Source organism: Armigeres subalbatus, chromosome 2 (genome assembly GCF_024139115.2).
Source record: "Armigeres subalbatus isolate Guangzhou_Male chromosome 2, GZ_Asu_2, whole genome shotgun sequence".
Lineage (NCBI taxonomy): Eukaryota > Metazoa > Arthropoda > Insecta > Diptera > Culicidae > Armigeres > Armigeres subalbatus.
In genome coordinates this window covers 273,040,390-273,061,328 of record NC_085140.1, presented here as the reverse complement: position 1 = coordinate 273,061,328, position 20,939 = coordinate 273,040,390, and the positions used below count along the sequence as shown (strand labels likewise).

Below are 20,939 nucleotides of genomic sequence, written 5' to 3'. Positions count from 1 at the left end.
TGATTTTCCATGTTTTGATTTTGTAATTGGTGAAATTCACATTAAATTTGTATGTAAACGGATTACCAAAAAGTCCTGTAGTTGAAAAGTAGAAGTAATTTTCTGAGAAAATTAATTCACTTTGTATTGATACTTTCTTGATTGAACAAGACAGAAATCTTTTTGGATCTTTACTCTTTTTACTATAATTTTTGAACGCACTCCCGAATAGGCTTACCAGAATTTTTATGAAGGGGGATATTCGGTACTACGAGTGGTTACGTGGACATATGAAAAGCATATTTTTACTTTATTATTTTATGTAAATGTTCGTTTTCTTACAATATTTGTTAGATTTTCTTGTAGCATTCTTCATTATTGATATATAAAACCAAACTTTTTTTAATGTCAGAGACTGGTTGGAAACAAAACGAAACAAAATATCGACATATTTGTGAAGAAATCTGAGGAACGCATAAATAGTTGGACCCCCACAAGCTCGCGAACAAGAAAGCTTTCTGTTTCTAAAGCTCTGAAAAATTCGGAATACTATGGGCAATGGTTCCGACTGAAATTTAAAAATAATCTAAAATATCGAACCAACAAGGGTCAATGAAAAGACACCATAGAAGTTTTCCTTCAAAATCAGAATCTTTCCGTGAATGCTTTGCTGTGCCCACCCTAAGAAAAAAAGCTAGATAAAGACGTCATTCTCTACAATAAATTCAAAAGCTTTTACGGGTGGCAACAATGCTGCAGAAATCGATTAAAAATAGTCGAGCTAATTGAAAACTGCTTACTTTGAACCATTCAGACAACCAATTGGTTGGGGTAATGGCTAGAACTTATTTCGGAATCTCGTGGATTATCGTTTAATTTCATTTTTGGAACTCATCAATCAACACGAAACGAAATAATTATAATTCGATACACATCGAGTTTCTAGGAATCTTGTGGATTGGAGTGGTTAATTACGATAGTGGTACAGACCTACGCACCGCGATGTCACAATGTTCTCAAATTGCAGCAACTGGTACTCGGTACTCGGAATTCCCATACGACTCCGAGCTGCAACAAGTGTGACGACTCCGACCCAAACGAAAAGTGTGACAAAATGGAGCTATATGACCGAAACTGCGCTATTTGCGGCAATAAACATTGGGTTCAAGCAAGCGCAAGTACCATCTACTATTTTCACCAGCTCCGACTACGGTCTATCAAAACATAAAACAATATGATGGCTCCTGTCTTCGGCAACATCATGAACAACTAGCTCAAACTCTGAAAGTTTTTTTTTTCGAGCCCCTTTCGCTGATCTTTAATTTGTGTCTTCTTTCCATCATCATGGAAGTAAGCGAATCTCTTCCCCACAGGCATTTGACAATGTTTAGCATGATGGCCATGCAAATTTCATCACTCTAATCTTTCCAACTACTCGGTGAAAAACAACTTTCTGTCGCTCAGACATTCCGAGTATCAACCAGCGGAGCGAGCTCCATATCATTGCAGGCGCCCCCTGGGCAGTTTTTTGGACCATTGCTGTTTAATTTATCCCTTCCGACATGACAGAACTACCAGAAGTTGGCATGCTTTCTCTGTTCGCAGATAACACCTCTCAATTCTACAAAAGTAGAATAAGCTAGTAGCAAAACTGCAACAAGGCATGTTCGAGGATGTTCTGATAGTCTACTTCACCAGCTAGCTGCAGCTGTAAGATTTGTATCAACTCGCCGAAGACCCAGGTTATCATCTTTATCCACTCAAAATCCCCCAAATATTTTGCACCTGATGATTGTAAAATCACCCTGAATGGCACCACAGAGGTATAGACCAATACGCCTGACTACCTTGGCTTGACCCTAGACAGCAAAATGTAAGAAAAAATTTAGGCCTCACAAATAAATAAAAAATGAAATAAAAAAACATTGATTAATCCACCTAGCGGTGTTGGTGCCCTTCTCGTGCAAAAAAATGCGAAAATATATGAGAGTGTATTTGTGTATTTGCACAAAAAAAATAGAATTTTGGCCATAACTTCTGATCCCATTGCCCAATGCCCAATCTGGCCCATTTTCAATAGCAAAATAAGACAGGGTTGCCCGTCGAATGGAACTTGTTGCGAGTAATTCGGCCAATGCTAAGTTCCAAAAAGTGTGTCTACAAAATGTTGTACACATACACACATACATACATAACAGCATCACCTCGAGCTGAGTCGATTGGTATATAACACTATTTGTTTGGTTTTGGAGTAATCATATTGCCTTTACGTATACTTAGCGTACGAGAAAGGCAAAAAGCGCGTCCACGGTAGCGGTAGAGGTCCCACATGGAGTAATCTGTTGCTAAAGAAGGTGCTGAGGAACTATTTTTTGACGGGAATAGTCAATTCGCTGACGACGTAACGGTGATCGTGTACGGAGGGTTCATTGAAGAGGTAAAACTGTTTATCTTTTAACTTTATTACTGGAAGTAAGTTCACCGCCTTTGGGTGATAGCCGACAACAACCTGAAATCGGTACAAGTAGCATCAATTAAAGCAGGCAACTTGGGCATCCCCTGCAACTCTCAGACATTTGTAGGTGATGCTCGACGATAAGCTGAGTTTCAGCAGTCATGATTTCGTCTACAAGCGCGTGTTTCTGGCGATAGCGGCACTATCAAGAATTATGGCAAACAGCTCGAGAGTATTCTCCAGTAAGCTGCGATTCCAATACCGCGGTATGGATGTCCAGTCTGAGTATCGGCGCTGAGCGCAGACTGCAACGCCCTGAGACATGAGAGCTGATGTGTCTGAGAATCATCAGCGGGAGCCGCACAGTACATATCTCTCGGAGGTAGCATGCGCACTCGTGGCCTCTACCGCCTGTTCTGATTACATGTTTTGAAATCGATTTTATCCAATTTTAATAGGTAATAGCGTAACTCATGTTTTAAAAAGGCCAGATAATACAGAGCTAAAACTAAAACTCAATTTAATTTTAATTTGAATTCTTTCGAAATACGACTTCAAGAAGCAAATAATATTCACGTTTTTTCAGACAGTAGACTGCGCCACTTGAAACGGATATTCGCTGAACCCGACGCAATGGCTGTCGGTCGAAGTTGCATTGACTGTTTGCATTGTTTTGAACCGCACTGGACCCATAACCTATTGGAAATAAGGCAACTGCCTCACTCCACGGCAGGCTTTTGACTGATACTTCTGCAGGAAGCTCGAGAACGGGGCAGGAGCTAAAACTTAGTGTCGACGCCACATGGCACCGTGAGATCATGAATTGGCTGTGAAAATTTGGAATCTATGGGGAATGTGGAACGTCCGGTAAGTTGCCAACTGGTTAGCAGGAGCCCAAGAGGAGCTTCGGACGAAATATTCAAGAGCTGGTCAGCAGAAGGAAGCTTCGGACCAATGTACACACCTCAATAACAAATCTTACTACTACTATTGTACAAACTCTTGGCATATGTATTTTGCATGGAATTGATATAAAAACTCAGATTAATCCACCTAGCGGTGATGATGCCTTTCTCGTTCATTATAAAATGTGTCAAGAAAAATTCTTCAGAGAGGTCGAATAGAACAAATATCAAGCAATTAATTGAATCATTTGTTTGAGAAACTACATAAGTCCATTTTACACAATTTCGAGAAAACAACAAAAAACTGTTTTTGAACAAACTGGCACCGAATCTTTTAATTTCTTCGATACAGATCAATAGTTTTTGGCAAAACTCAACACTCTGGGGTACTTCTGGTGCAAAAACTGTAAGCAGTACTCCACAATTCCTCTTCAAAGAGCGTGGTCATATGTAGTTTCTCATAAAAACGTATTTTTTGCCTGAATACGTATTTATGGACTAGGATTCAGAATCAGGGTTTGCAGAAATCGCTCTCAATAGATAACGAACAACGATAAAAGAGAGGCAAAAACTGTTCCGAATAATAACAAGCCAGGATAACAAATTTATTAAACTTGTATACAGTTGCGAAAAAACATAATCGGATGGGCAGCCCCCACAGAAAAATGGTGATTTTCGCTTTGTTTTCGCTCCTTTCGTGTTGGTTACTGCACAGCTGTGTAGAACAAGTTGAAATGCATCATCAGAGCCAGTGCTCCCCACATTTGGAGCTTTCTAAAAGAAATTTATTATGGGGTATATCATCCCGAATCAGTCCTCTATCATGACAGCTTACGAAAAAAGTTTCTCGCGGTAGGCTACATATCGTATATGTATACAGAGATGATAAGTGAGGGACTTGCTCTTTCTCTTTAGGATTCAAACCCTGTTCAGAATATATAAAAATTTCATTTTGGCCAAAAATGTCACATATGCAGTTTCTCAAACAAACGGTTCAATTATTTTTGACTGTCATACATACTTCCAAAAATGTGGCAAAATTGGATCGTGAAGAAATCATATCAAAACTGTAATAAAATCAGGTGTAGACGAAATCAGGGGCAGATAAAATTTAAACATGCTAAAAATTGAGCCATCACTGTATCTTGTACATATTCATTCATGGAATGATGCTATGGCAGTTTCAATTCGGAAAATTGAAAATAATTTTATTTGAAGTTAAATTGTAAACAAGTAATCAGAAGCCTGAATGCGGAAAGAATAAATCAAAAAAATGTGAAATATTTAAATTAAATTACGCCGGAAACTAAATAGGCGGCTTAATACTTTGAATTGCTCTGTTTAAAGCAGAATTTGTCATCACCTAACTCACACACAAATTCGCTTTCTCCAATGTATGTGTAATTAATCCTACAATGGTTTTCAAAATCAACTAATGGAAATAGCTCTAAAAGTTGGCGAGACTTTTACACCGTTTTTGCGTAAAAAATGTATTTTGACCATAGTTTCTGATCCTATCAACCCAGTTTTCAATAGAAAGCAATGTGACAGAAATCCCCACCGAATGCAACTTGTTGCGAGCAAATCGGTTAAGGGAAAGTGCCTGAAAAATGGGCTAGACTTTTTGCGAACTTTTGCGCCCATACACACACATACACACACACATATCACCTCGATTCGTCGAGTTGAGTCGATCGGTATATAACACTATGGTTCTGGTTTGGAGCGAACATATAGCCCTTAAGTATTTGTATACGATAAAGGAAAAAATGCGAGATTTTTTTTAAATACTGTATTTAATCAATACAAATTTTTGTGAGGGGGACAGATTAGACCAGGAGGTGTTTTGGTGATAAGGAGCTCAGGACGACTGGCACAGTGCATTGCGTTCAGAGGAATGAGGAGATTCTCGAGGCTTGTATACCAATGAGGAGTTTCAGAATGTGTATCTGATAGTGTGCTGTGGATGGGAGATGAGCAGGAAGCAGATTTCAGTAAGATGTAGCTGCTCTTTTGCATGCCAAGGAATGTTGTTGGTGATGTTTTGTTGTTCAAATAGAAAAGAGCTGCAACTGTTTGAAGAAGTATTAGTCAACAAACCGACATGATCTGAAGGGAAGTATAGTTGGTTTTCTTTTTCTTTGTGAGAGTGCTCTCTTATTTCCAATATTCTCATGACTGGTGCAATGTATAAAAAATAATGATTTCATTAACTATGTTAGCCCTATGATTTTTGTCCGGGTATCCCGGATTCCGGAATTTTCGGGATTTCAAAAATAATTTTCCGGGTATTCGGGAATCCTGAATTATCCTAAATCCCGGGATGTCCTGGGATGTTATCTCTAGCCGACATCCTAAATCGAGATTGTATAGCACGGAGCAGCATCAGGTCGTTATAGAGGAAGGCAAACCGAGCGTTGGAGCGCATCGTCGCGGAATGTATCTGTCGATAATGACGGGCTTGCAAATACTCGCTAACAATATCACACCTGTTTTTAGTTTGCGGTGAGTCCGCAGCTGCAAAATAAGGTGTGACGATCGGTTACGGGGGAGTTCCAGCTGCCGGAAAACTTCTCATCAGGGTAAGATATATTGGCGGCCAGGAACTATCCGAGTCGTTCACGATCATGGCAGAAACTGAAAGGTTCAACGAGTAAATTAGGAGTCGAATGGTGCAAAGGTATGTGAATTTGATAGCTTGGAACAGGCTAGATCCGGGAACCAGTTGTGTGGATCGTGGCGTGCGAACGGCTTGCAGTCTTCGGGCACGATTGAACTGGAAGCTATTTCCACCCATAATATTTGGATCGTTTCTCCGTTGCTGGAAAGCTTCCAAAATCCAGAAGAACCAAAAGGGAGCGATAGGAACGCAAGAAGCTCTAACGAAACGACTCCAGTTAGTATAGAGGAGGCACAAATTGCAGTGCGTGTATACATACAGTGTTGGTATTAAGAGAGAACATCATGATTGTTAATCTTAAGCTTTTTCCATTTGCCCAAAAAGTATTTTATCATGATTGTTAATCTATAGCCTTCATTAATTGCCCTTAAAGTATTTGAAAATGAACAAGATTTGTTAAACGAGTTTGTACTTAGAAGAAAGAAGATTCGGCGAAGGTAGAGCGAGGCGTGCACATCGAAATAAATATTTGGTTGGAAAAATATTCAATTAACAAGTGAAACTTTAGTTCGCCAGACGAGCTCAGTAGCCTATTGACTACCACTTCAACCTTACAAGCCGGGGGTCGTGGGTAGAAGGATGTAGGTATCGCACGACCACTAATTGAACGTAGAATCACGTGAGGTGCGATAGTGGATGCGAAATTCGATCTTCCTTCGAAAAACTCAAAGGTGCAGCCCAAACGAGTTGTACGCAAAGGTGACGTTGAATTACGTAGCTGTATGTAATGTACAGGTTTTCGACTTTTCTGTGCGATGAGACCAAAGCAAGCGTTTTTTCCCAGAACACATCCACTGCAACAGCGAAGAAGATTCCGAGCCCCTCTACAGTAGGGTGCCAATGGAATGTATGGGAAAAAATTGTCATTGAATTAAAAGAAAAAAAACAACATTGCTAACAAGTTTCATTACCCCAAAATATGACCCCATGCAAAATTTGAGCTCAATCAGACATGATTTAAGGTCACTCCTGACAGAATCCAAGTTTAAAAGTGCTCGCGTTTTCGGGGGCACACTACTGTCATTTTTATTTTTTCACGCAAAGCTGAATCAACAAAAATGACAGTTGTCCGCCGCCTCTGTATCGAGTGGTGTGCCCCCGAAAACGCGAACACTTTGAAACTTGGATTCTGTCAGGAGTGACCTTAAGAGTGCCTAAAATTCATCAAAGTTTTGAAATTTTTACCCATGAACCAAAGGGCGACCACAGGAAAAGTCGAAAATCGAATTTTTGCTTTTGATGACGAATGACTTAAAAATGCATGAAACGTCGAGATCTAATGTTACTTTAAAAGAAAAAAAAAGATTTTTTTTTTGTTTTTTGATGCCAAAGGACTCCAACTTGTTCTCCGGTTTACACTTCTTGCATTTTCATGGGTAAAAATTTCAAAACTTTGATGAATTTTAGCCACCCCTAAATCATGTCCGATTGAGCTAAAATTTTGCATAGGGGGATATTTTTTGGCTACGAAAACGTTTTCGTATCGTCCGGTGTTAAAATTCGATGAAAAAAAATGTCCCAAAAATGTTCTAAGAGAAAAAACCGATTAAAAAAAAAATTGAAGTAACATCAGATCTCGACGTTTCATGCATTTTTAAGTAATTTGGCATCAAAAACAAAATTCGATTTTCGAATTTTCCTTTGGCCCCCCCTTGGGAAAATTTTCATGAGAAAAATTTCAAAACTTTGATGAATTTTAGGCACCCCTAAATCATGTCCGATTGAGCTCAAATTTTGCATGGGGCCATATTTTGGGGTAATGAAACTTGTGAGCAATGTCGTTTTTTTTAATTTAAAAATTTCATTTTCATTGGCACCCTACTCTACAGGCATCAATAGCGAGAAGCTACTGTCAAACGCCCCCAAGCTTTCGAGAAAATACGCGCGTGTAAGTTAGCAGAAACGAACTGCACCAGCTAAAAGCCTTGTAAGTTGCATTAATATGACCTCTATACTGGCTTGAGGTCTCCAGTTATCCATGCGAACAAAGGCGCAGAATCCGGAGATGGCGAGATCGATTCTTGATCCGATCTAGGGTGTTTTCGGGTAGGGAACATTCTCGACACACAGGTCATAGTGTATCCATTGACTTTGCTACACAAGATACTATACAATTCGACACAGTTGTTTCATAAGGCGAATGTCGCAAACGTAAACAATGCCTTTTCCTCCAAATTCCTCAAAAACTAGGATCGATACTAGGCAACAACCATTTGTAACTGGTGGCGCTCCGCGCCTTCTATTGAACGGAAGTGGACAATACTGCCAGAAGTCTCTAATCTTCCTGAAATCAGCAGAAGAAGTCAATGTTTACGTTTGCGATTTTCGCCCTTATGAAACAACAATGTTGAATTTTCCATTTTGCGGATTCCGCAATGTGCTTCCGCAGCTGTCAAAGTTCTACCGCAATACACTGAAACAAAAATTTATTATTTGGCGTTCTCATCGAAGAATGCCATGCCAAACAGCAGAGAAAATGTATGAAGTGTCAGCTGCTATAGTTTTAAAATTGAACCAGAAAGAGGAAAGTTTTCTCTGGAACAGCAATAACTAAAGAAATGCTCATAGATTACTAAGTTGAAAAGCAGCCCAAGTTCCAGTTGGAATGTAGTGCTATGGAAGAAGAAGCTTACGATGCACTAAAGAGATTAACTGATTTACCGAAACCGAGTGCTAAACTTTTAGCAAGTTTTCAATAGTAAATATTATCATACATAAATATTGTAACACACTGGAATTGGTTTTTACGCGGATGATATGGGGCGCGTAAAGAAAAACAACGTAAAAAACCGCGTAAATCCCAAAATATGTCTGAATGAACCGCAGAAATCCCGAAATTCGAGTGAAAAAAATTGCATAAAAAGCAATGCCTGTAAAAATAACCGCGTAAAAAATGACTTCAGTGTACATCGGGTATGGAGCGTTGACTCTTCCTTGATTGAATGGCCCAAGAAAATTGAAAATCCATCGAGAAACGGCTGAGATGGATTTTTGGATTTTTTGCAATCGTAAAGTGTACCCCAATATAGAAAAGACAGACGTAGTTCTACGTCAAAACTTCCTTACTATGTCCGAAACTCGATTTGTGCAATTGCACATCATGTGGACGAATCAGTTCGAAAAATGTATTGGAGGGTAACCACTTCCTTCGGTGGGGTTTGATTTTATGAAACCAGTACGCTAGACAGGTGCTTTCTGTACTAAGCTACGAGGGAAGTTCTTAGTAGTTCTTCTAAGTTCTTCGAAGGAAGCTTAGTAGGGAAAGTAGCTGTCCTGATACATTTTTCGAACTAAATCTTTCACATGTTGTGCAATTGCACAAATCGAGTTTCAGACATAGTAGGGCAACTGTTCCGCTTTCCATCTAACTGAACATATATTCATCTCATAGCAAAACAAAGAAATACAGCACCAATTTCGTTGCTTATTTTTGCAAACACGCGTGCTCACTGGTGAAACAAATCACAAAAATAAGAAACCAATCAAATCCCTTTTCATGGCTTTGTTTTTGATGGGATGGAAATAGGAGCTATGAGATGAAGTGCCGAACCGTTCCCCTCATTAATTTCCACTCCGGGTGGCTAACACCCGGAATATAGGCAATTAACTTTGATTGTACCAAAATTTCCTTCCCGTGGCATTGTGGGGATGCAGTTTCTCAGTCTCTAGTAGTAACAATATCTACACAATAACATTCCCCTCCTCTTCCGACTGACTATAAGTACTTGGCCGGTGCTCTCATTAAGAGCAGGTTGTAAATCCCAACCTCTATTCACTTAGATCATAGTGCAATTTACACCAGTTCTGATCAATTTGTAAAACAGGAATGTAGACATGCCAGCACCGGTGCATGTCTTAATTATTTCACTACAACGAGAGAATATTGTCGTAGATTCTTTGTTATTTATGAATCTAATTTCATTGGAAATCGAGATGATAATTATGTTGGATATTTAAACAGTTGAACGAGTCGACACTATTTAGGCAGACACAGTATCGCGGAACATCTTTTGTTGAAAGGGATTGGTAACTTTGCAAATAACACCATCAGCTAATATGACGATGCACTGATACGATCTATTGACATCACAGTTTCACAATGCAAAACAAAAGAGTTGCAAACATGAACAAACCACCGATTACTTATGCTCACCAACGAAGATCGCGTGTACACCGTTAAGCATTAGTCTTTATAAGTCGGCTATCATTCATCCATTCATGTAACCGCGCACCAGCTCGATTGCATTCACCACTCGTTTGCCCATTTTCCAGAAACCGAAGTTGAAACAAAAGCCTTTCTGCGCTCTCTTCATCGCAGTGTGACCGAATAGTGAACCCAAAGTCGAGTGCTAGTAGCAATATCGTTTCGGTTTTCCTGCTCACGCTCGTCACTTATTACTTCATCGCAATCACTGTCTTCTGGCGCGACACGACGATCACTTCCAATGCTTACCGATGGTTTACTTTCGATTGCGCGCGCTCACTACCGCGAGGGCACTTCTCAGGGTGACGAAAAAACTGGCAAATTTAAATTTCAGGAATCAGCTACATAATGCGCAAAACATTTATTTGGTTTAATATATGATATGAATTACTGGGCCAAAACAAATCAAACTAACTCAGGTTCAGTTCAGTAAAGAGAAACTGTATAATTAGAATCTTGTAACTATCAGAACACGAATGAAAGCTTTTCGAAATTGTAGATTTTTAAGAAGTTTTGAAAAAAAAGCCAATTTAGACATTCTACAGAGAATTCAAAATTTTAAATCATATTTAAAAATGAATTTTGAATAAATCACTTGATCCTGAAATTTTCACAGAAGAACTTGCTTTGTCCGTTCAAATATGATTTTTGAAAGTTGATGTGTATATTTGTTCGTTAAGTGATTGTCACCCTAGCGAAGCTTTTTTTTGGTCACGTTCAACACAGTTCATAGCAGTTACAAATTCGAAGCAAAAACAACAATCATTGCGCGTTACTGCATTTCACGAAGCTCCAAAAAGAGCGCCAATTTTGAAACTGTCCTAAAAGTGGAATGACCACGAACCGCAATTATTAATTAATGGTAATTCATTTGCGAAGACGGCTCATAAAAAAGGTTTTGACCTTCCTCAAGCCTCGCGTGAATTGACCAGAAACCGTCGCTATTTCACTGCCGAATCTGATTTTGCTGCAGTCTCTCACGCCGAATACGACATCTCAGACGACCGTGAAGGACGATAAACTTGTAATCGCTGAACTACACACCGATATGTACATTAATATTAAACTATTTTGCACGTTTCGGGGACGTTCGATGCTAGCCGCTGTTGTTATGATGTTACGCGATCAACTGTCGAGGCTGTTGCTGAACGAAACCGACTTAAGATGCGGCGCGATGCCACAGGGCAGTTGACTGGTGATCGTTGGGTAAGTCCGATCGCGACGACGGTTGAAGAAAAACTGAAGCATTATGCTTTCCTTCGCGAACCGCGTGGTGATCGTGATGAGAAGCTGTCGGAGTTGACTGAACGACTGGTGCGCGTATGGTATGGTGTGATACCGGCGCCGGCGTCCGCTAAAGTTGTTGCAGCATGCAACGCCTACTGAACTCAATTTAAGCCTATCAGAGAGTGAGAGTGTTGAGCAGCCTATGGAGTGCACAAGGAGTGAATTAACTCCGACGGATGCCTTAGCTTTGTTGATCAATACCTATTCTCAGTTCAATGCAAATTGTGCAAACAATTATGTTTTTGTTTTGTTTTGCTTTTGCATGCTCACTCTTTTCTGATAGTAGAAAATGAATGCTTCCAGCCACTTTATCAACATAAGCCGAAAGCTACTTATTTAAAATTTTCTAGAAATCACTCTCACAAGAAAAATCTACATACTTTCAATAATCATATTGAAAGCGTACTGCCTGTAATTGCATATCTATCCCATCTTTGTTTGGTTTCCTATTCATATGGGACAAGCATGCGACTACATGCAGTATATGTTCACTTAGTCCAGCACTTTTAAAAGATTTTTTCAAATAAATTATTATGGAAAACACCGAAGCCTTTCTCAAAATCACTCTTTATACTGACTGACATTCATACAAATTGACCTCGTCAATTTTGGTTTTCGAATTTTCCAGCACATGCTGGCTGGAATCCATGATTTCGAAAAAGTAGTGATGACGTTCTGTTACCGTAAAATCATATAAGCAAAACACTTTTTGGCGAGTAATGCGTCGGGAACAATGTACCATGCGTCGGCAGATCTGTTTCTGGTATAGAAAGTGTGTGGATGCGTGTGGATGCGCGTGGTACATTGTAGATTAGTGCCGCAAGGGCGAGACGAGGCAACGGGAACGTTAGATGTGGAAAATCTCATTTTTCCTGTTTTTCTATAATGGGACTAGTTTTGTTACGTCATTCAATTAATTTCATAAAGTACACTTCATTACTTTAATAACATTAGGATCTTTCTAACATTCAGTCGATTGGCGGTCAAACTCAACCACTTCCTCATAACCTAGCTATACGAACAACAAATGAGAGAGAGGTTAATCACCTGATACAGAACCGCCACCGTGCAAGCACTTACTCAATATGAAAATGATCGCAGTGCAAAAGCCACCAACCTACCTTGATCTCCTTCGAATGCAATAATGACGCGGCATGTTTGTGGACCGCAGCAATTCGACGATGCCGGCAAGAAGCGTTAAAACTGCGAACATTAAATTCCTTCGCAATGCATATCGGAAAACATTGAACACAAATGCAGCATTCACCAAAAGATACCAATCTGAACGTCAAATTTCACAATTCACTGCTGTTCTTGCAGAGGTGAGTTCGACTGTTGACTAAAACCGCTTATTCACAATTGACGGATGTTGAGTTCGAAACGCCTTCATTCGAACTATAGTTTAGCTTGTAGTGTCGATTTTTTTTTAAGAAAATATATCTATAAAGAGGTGTGAGAACAGAGACAATACATCCATGCCTGTGGTTGAATTGGTTGGCTCGGTTTTTATTGTCTAAAACTTTGTGCTCCTAGGTACATTGTCACTGGTCATATGGAGATCCTGTAAGTACAACATTGTAATACAAACTGCATTATTGAATAAGAATTACAATTATTTAGGTATTCAATTTATACTAAATAGGCCTAGATTACAATCAGGCAAAAACAGAGGCATCATGGTTTTTTCATACTGCGCACAGTTTGTAACTGCCATTTTCTAGTCATGGATGGGAAAATCATCTTTTAATGAGAAGTCTTTTCCTTGCGCATATGGTGGGTTCATGTTGACGTTCAGGAAGTACAGCCCCCGTGTCCTGAAAATAAAGAAAATAATATTAAAGCTTGTTTGAATGATGCCATTCTCGCGTTTTTTTTTTGCTTTGTTACAAATAAACTATTGCGAAAATTGATATTTTACTGAAAAAAAAAAATAGAAACATCGTTTGAGTTACGATTTACGAACCTTCAAATTACAATATACTTGGAAAAGAAGGTACACTTGACCCCAAAGAAACTCCAACAGACCCCCCCCCCCCCTAAAATACAAAAATAAGACTAATTTTATTGAAGCAAATTTTATGTAAAATGAAGTTTCACTTTTATTTAATCAAAAACAATGTATTGAAATTTATGAAGCTTTACATCAATTTAGTACAAGACCATGCCATTATAAGATCATCGAAGGTTACACTTTTGAATACCATACTTGTATCTTGTGGCAAGCGGAACAACCATAGACGCAGCATTATTCCCACATAAAATCACTCTTTAATGATATGTCTTTGAACACCTGCGTTGTCTATTCTTCTATGTTGCACAACATGCTGCGCTCATAGACAACGCACAACAACGCAACCTTCCTCCTACTAAGCTCACTGAAAAAAAAAAACCGACAAGGAAATGCAACGATTGGCTAATAAGATGAATACAAATGAGACTGTTTGCGTTATTTTGATGATACAGACCAGAACTAATGCACCCAGTAGCGTAAATAGTTATGAGCTATGAAGCAGTTATTCAGCTGATCATTTATTTTAAATTTTAGATGCCAAAGTAAATGTTTTTAAATATAATAAATTCATCTGTGATTTGTTGCGATTTTGTACAAATCTCATAATTGTCTATTGTTATCGTAAGATTAGGGCAGAGTGTATGTAAATGAAAGTGGTGACATGTGTCGCATTTGACAGGTCTCCTGCTCGTTTAGAACACAATTTTGTATGGGAATGACAGACTAATTTTGGTCCAATTCTGACAGTGTCGCCACTCTGGGTTAGGGTTAGATAGTTTAATTAATATCTTATAACTTAACAACGCAATTTACGTGCTTTGAATGTCCAAAAAATGCATTGCCTGTGATTTTTAATATAAAAAATTCAGAAGGGTTGTGTACAAGACACGACCCCAAGGTAAACGTTCGACAACGAAAGGATATTATTGTAACACAATACACATTGTAGTTTATTATGATTATAATTTTAGTGTTAACTAAAGTTTTATTGTTTTGTTGGTTAAAATATGAGTATGGTAAAAGTATGAGTATCTGAGACATATTTTGATCAAACATGTTGTAGATTGTGGAATATTCACGTCACATTTAAGTTAATCTTATCTTCCTTCAGAAATTCCTTTTCTTCAGTGAAATTAATTTCTATTTGTGTTGTACTGCAAATCCATTAATGACAGAATTCTGTCTTGAAAAGCCTTACCTTGATTGGAGGGCACTTCCTCGATAACGCATTAGGATAACTGCATCGACGTTGTTGTATAATAATACAATAACTACCGTAACACTGAAACCAGGAAGCTCATAAATTTCGATTTAATTGAGCACTTAGTTGTTATTAATACCCCAACATCATCTACTCGAAAATTTACGCTATAGACGGTATCCATGCGAATACATTTTTGTAGCTTTTCCTTCCGATGCGCGCTAGTGATATTGTTTCTGCTGTCGCCAAGCGACTATGATTCGGACTTTTAAGAATTTTTTTACGGCTCAACCTTCTCTTCCATAGAATTGTGGCTATTAAAAAAACTGAAAGCAACAAAACCAAAATTAGAATCTTGAGAGAAAATTTCACTTGGCTGCAACTCACGCTATCCTACTATGGGGCGGCTCCATACAAAGTGGTGGCCAATAATATTTCTTTTGGTTTTTCTGCATTTTTTATAGTATTCTAATAATATTAGCATAAGATTAATCATATTTATGTGTTTTCATCGCATCCGGAAGGTGTAACTAGTATTTAACCCAGTAATGAGCTACGCACTCTTGAACGATTGTTTTTCATTTTAGGGCCAGTTCAAATGCAAATCAAAACTAGAATAAGGTTGCTGTGCATAAGATTAAATAGGAGAGGTACAGGTGGAAGCCCAAACCCCCTCTCCCTTGAATCCCCCTATGACGAAGACCTGATTTTGTTTTTTAATGATTTAAATTAATGATGGGATGCAGGGATGAATATAGGGAAACTGTTCCGATCTCCATGTCACTGAATATATATTTATCTTATCATGAAACAAGGAAATACGGCACCAATTTCATCGCTTCTAGATAAAATACCTTTTCATTGCTTTGTTTTTGATGGGATGAACATCGGAGACATGAGATGAAATCAAAGAGCAGTTACCCTACTACAAAATTAAACATAATTTTTATTGAGAAATTGTCATAATAATTTTTTTGTTATTAACCAAGGGCGTAGCCAAGGCCTCCCCCTAAATTGTGGAAAGATTGAACGGGTACTGAAATGAATTCCCTCAAACATGTGCTTTTTACGATCCAATCATATACAGAAATAGGTGGTTGAAATTCAAAAGATTCCCAAAACTTATTAGGGCATCCAGGATCCATAATATATGAAAGTTCAAAACAACTCGAAACATTTCGGACTCAAAAATTCTCCTTGAAATCCTTCTAGAAGCTCCCCTGGGAACTTCTGATTTTCTCCGGAAAGTTATCCACAAACTCCTCTGAAAATCGTTCGAAAATCCTTCTCATGTAATTGTAATTCCTCCTTATCTAGAAACCCCCTACTCAATTTTTTTTTAGGAAATTCACGAGGAAATTCCTTGAAGATTTCTTTTCTTCTCTCCAAGATTTACTTCTAGATTTTTCTTCGGCTATTCTCTCTTCAGGAAGAATCCGGCATTTCCTTCAGGCATCCATTTGAGAGTTCCGTCAAGAATACATACGGAATTTCTTCCCAAAATTCTACCAGAAGTTTTTTCAAAAATATATGACGAAAACCTCCGATTTAGCTTCATAATTTCACTTGTAAATCTATAAGAAAATCCTTCGGAAATTCTTCTAGGAACTTCTCCGGGCATTCCTTTCGGAACTCTTCCTTTAATTCCTCCGGGATTACTTCCAGGAAATTTTCCGGGAATACCTCCAAACATTCAATAGCGAAATCATCTAGCATTCCAATCTGGAATTCTTTTCGCAATTACTTCAGAATATCCTTCAAGAAATCCTCTAGAAATATCTTCATGAATTTCTCCTGGAATTCGTCCAAGTATTTCCTCAGAATTTCTTACAGGTATTTTTTCGGGAGTTTCTTCAGGTACTTCTCCAGGAATTCCTTCAGGAATTTTCCCGGGAGATTTTCCGCGGAAGTGTACTAGAATTCCTTCCGGACTTCACTCGGTATTTACTTGGATATCTGCCAAGAGTTCTTCCAGAAATTTCTTCGGAACAATCCGCAGGGATTTTCTGCATTAATTCCTCCTGGTATTTTTCTGGGAATTCCTTCAGATATTTTTTCGGAAATTCCTTTAGGAACTTCTCTAAGAATTATTTCAGGACTTCCATGTGGGAATTCCTCCGGAAGTGCTTGTGGGAGTTCTTCCAGGAGTTTTTCCAAGAAATTCTCCGGTAATACCTCCAGGAACTTTACAGGGAATTCCTGGACGATATTTGGCAGGAATTTCATGGGAAATGGGATTTTGGGAAGTTCCTCTAGAAATATTTTTTCTCTTCCTCTAGGGTATTCCACCGAATGTTCCTCTGAAGTTCCACCAGTAGTTCCTGCGGGAATTCAATCAGGCTTTCTTCCAGGAATTCATTTAGCATTTCTTTAGGCATTTATCTACAAATTCCTCCAGAAGTTCCTCGCAGAATTTCTCTGGGAGTTCTTACGGGAATTCCTCCGGGAGGTTCTTTTAAGAACTCTTCCAGGAGTTCCTCCTGGAACTCTTACGGAAGTTCCTTTGGGAGTTCATCCTAGAATTCTTACGAGAGTTCCTCCAGGATTTCCTCCGGAAATTCTTCCTGTAGTTCTTCAATAAATTCCTCCAGAAGTTCCACCGGCAGTTCCTCCGAGAATTCCTCTGATGATTTCTCCGGAAATTCCTATAGAAAATCCCCCGGGAGTTCCTCCGGAAATTACTTTGGGAGTTCCTCCGGGAGTTCCTTTTGAGAGAAACACCCGGAGAAACTGCCGGTGAAACTCCCGGAGGGATGAATAATTTCCTGGAATAGCTTCTGGTGGAACTCCCGGAGAAATTTCCGGAGAAACTCCCGGATGAATTTCTGGTGGAATTCCCGGAGGAACTCTCGAAGGAATTTTCTGGAAGAATTTCTGAAGAAACTCCCGGGAGAATTTTCAAAGGAACCCCGGGGAAACTATCAGAAGCATTCTCGGAAACAAGAGAATTCATCTTATAGACAAATCTCGACTAGCTGAAACCTTTGTTGGGGTTTGTAGCTGGACCATCATCATCATCAGAGGACCTCCCGGAGAATTCCCTGAGGAGCTCGCAGAAAAATTCTCAGAGGAGCTTCTGGTGGAAAATCTATATAAATTCCTGAAGAAGCCTACATAAATTCCAATTCTGCCGAAATTCCCGGAAGAATTTTCAGAGGAACTGCAGATAGAACTACCGGAATACTTCTCGAAGGAAATCCTAGAGATATTGGAAATGCCGAATTCCAGGAGGAATTTTCGAAGAAACTCCTGGAGGTTCTTCCAATGGAAATCTTGAAGTTTCCACCGGAATTCTTTCAGGATTTCATTGCGAATTAATCTAGGAATTCCTCTGAAAATTCCATTGTTGATTTCATTTTCGGTATAATTTCTGTATAAATTTCCGGTGGAATTCCTGAGGAAATTCTTTGAAATTTTCACAAGAAATTATTCGAATTCACGGAAAATTTTATGGAATTTACACAAGAAATTCGAAGATTTTTCGTGAAATTCTCAGGAATGTTTACTGGTAATTCTGCGGAATTTCCACGGAATATTCTTATTCTTAAAAATTATGGGAAACAGCACGAAATTATTTGAATTATTGCAGGGAATTCTGCAGAACTTATAAAGAAGTTCGTGAAGATTTTCTTGGAGTAAATAATGGTGGAACTTTCGGATCAATTCCCGGCAAAATTTATGGTGGAATTCCTGAAGACACTGCCGAATAAGTTGCTGGAGGCATTCCTAAAGAATCCCTGGTAGAATTTCGGATAGAATGCCTGGAGCAATTGTCGAAGGAATTCCTGGAGAAAGCTTGCATATTGATTTTTCTGCCTATTCTATAATCAATATTATTTCAGAGAGGATTTGTTTAGAAATTCAGATGTATGGTTCTAGTTTTCTTAAACTTATGGAAGAATTCAGGATTTTTATAATAATTGTTATAGCCGATTTTATATTCTTTCCAAATACTAAGTTCGTTAATATTTTTCTCAATTTATTTAAAAATATCTGATGAGCAATAAATCACGCATTTTTAAATCCATTATTGTTTTAATCATTATTGTTTCGATTTGGTTTGGATTTGGTTTCATGTGTTAATATTCATGTGTTTTTATAAAACTATGATTTAGAAGACCAAAAAAGTTGCCCCCCCCCCTTCTCGTAATTCTGGCTACGCCCATGTTATTAACTTTCTCTTAAAACAAAACCAAATTTACGCACAATTTAATGTAAAATGGCACCTGAACAGAGATGGGTAGATACAGTTTCTATGTGGAATGATAATTTTCGGTCTGTTTTTTTTCCCTATTTCAACAAAAATAATAATTAATTGTGTAACATTTTTTGTCAGTTTTACCTTCCAAGCATTGTTTTTAATTTGTATGTCTTGCCTTTCTCGTACAAAGTTGTACCGAACGGCTAAAGGATTACTTTAAAAATGAACTTTTGATAGAAGGCCCGGAGATCCATAGTGTTATATACCGATCGACTTAGCTCGACAAACCGAGATGATGTCTGTATGTGTGTATGTGTATAAATTTTGTAGACACACTTTTTGGAACTTAACATTACCCGATTTACTCGCAACAAGTTGCATTCGACGGGGAATGCGGTCCCATTGTTTGCTATCGAAAATTCTTCCGATCCGATATTGCATTTCGGTATTATAGAAAAATCATCGTTTTTCCCAAGGGCCATTGGAAAAAAAATCGAAAAACGAAAAAAAAATAAGTATGGTAGAAATGCTTAGTAATTTATACAAAAACATGAAACACGATAGAAGAAATGCGATCTATGCCCCTGAAGTGCTTTTTTGGCCTTTCTTATGTACTTTTTTCAATACATTTTACTATGCACGAGAAAGGCATCATCGCCACTAGGGGGATTAAACTTGGTTTTTTGTTATGCTCAATAATCGTAATTAACAAAGAAGGCCGACGGAGGTGCTTCGTAGCTTAGTTGGTTAAAACACCAGTCTAGCGTACTGTAAGGTCATGGGTTCGAGTCCCATCAAAGGGAAAGTGGTTACCTCCAATACATTTTCCAAATCAACATCTTCCATATAACGTACATATTCACATGAGTTTTCATAACATTGTAGAAGAAAAAAAATTAAATAATTAAAAAACATCCGTTTTTCGGATTTTGTGCCCAAACTAAACTGTGGTGGTGGTCTCTTGAGACTGCTCGGCCCTGCTCGTTAGATATAGTCCATTTTAGGCAAAATACACATTTATTCAATAATTACCCTATTTTTGCCAATGTTTTACTCGTGATCCCTCAACAACATACTCATTCTATAGTTTAGACAATTATCTTTCCAACGGTGTATCAAATTCAAAATTGCATTTGTTTCAAAAGCCTTATTTGTCTTATTTGTCTTATTTGTCTTATTTGTCTTATTTGTCTTATTTGTCTTATTTGTCTTATTTGTCTTATTTGTCTTATTTGTCTTATTTGTCTTATTTGTCTTATTTGTCTTATTTGTCTTATTTGTCTTATTTGTCTTATTTGTCTTATTTGTCTTAATTGTCTTATTTGTCTTATTTGTCTTATTGGTCTTATTTGTCTTATTTGTCTTATTTGTCTTATGTGTCTTATTTGTCTTATTGGTCTTATTTGTCTTATTTGTCTTATTTGTCTTATTTGTCTTATTTGTCTTATTTGTCTTATTTGTCTTATTTGTCTTATTTGTCTTATTTGTCTTATTTGTCTTATTTGTCTTATTTGTCTTATTTGTCTTATTTGTCTTATTTGTCTTATTTGTCTTATTTGTCTTATTTGTCTTATTTGTCTTATTTGTCTTATTTGTCTTATTTGTCTTATTTGTCTTATTTGTCTTATTTGTCTTATTTGTCTTTTTTTTATTTCTCTTATTTGTTTTTTATGCCTTATTTGTCTTTTTTTCTAATTTGTCTTATTTGTCTTATTTGTCTTATTTGTCTTATTTGTCTTATTTGTCTTATTTGTCTTATTTGTCTTATTTGTCTTATTTGTCTTATTTGTCTTATTTGTCTTATTTGTCTTATTTGTCTTATTTGTCTTATTTGTCTTATGTGTTAAAATCTTACATGATTTCGTGACGGTCCCCAAATTTAGTTTCTGATTTGACATCCAGTACCTTCGGGTAAGACGTTGTCCATCATCAAAAAGAACGCGCATTAAGCATTTTACGAAAAGTCGAGAAAAAAGGGGTTTGAACAAGTGCCGGGTCAACACGCACTTTGAAAAA

The 20,939-nt window shown here is 37.9% G+C and overlaps 2 protein-coding genes across 7 annotated transcripts in view; both read right to left on the bottom strand.

Annotated features, from left to right (window-relative positions):
* Positions 1–11,465, bottom strand: part of LOC134212256 (pancreatic triacylglycerol lipase-like) — an 81,036-nt gene extending 69,571 nt beyond the window's left edge. For 2 of the 6 annotated variants that reach the window (XM_062689945.1, XM_062689947.1), the window contains exons 1-2: positions 11,268–11,465; positions 10,473–10,564 (exon numbers count right to left, since the gene is read on the bottom strand). The gene's annotated coding sequence lies outside the window, so the exon portion shown is untranslated. Of the gene's footprint in view, positions 1–10,472; positions 10,565–11,067; positions 11,210–11,267 lie in introns of those variants that run through there. The other 4 variants (XM_062689946.1, XM_062689948.1, XM_062689949.1 and 1 more) reach the window with 4 other exon arrangements.
* Positions 11,466–13,012: 1,547 nt separating this feature from the next.
* LOC134216359 (pancreatic lipase-related protein 2-like) overlaps positions 13,013–20,939 on the bottom strand; it is a 34,342-nt gene continuing 26,415 nt past the window's right edge. The window contains exon 3 of the mRNA XM_062695267.1: positions 13,013–13,324. Within this exon, the coding sequence (XP_062551251.1) occupies positions 13,228–13,324 (97 nt within the window). The 3' untranslated portion in view covers positions 13,013–13,227. The remainder of the gene's footprint in view (positions 13,325–20,939) is intronic.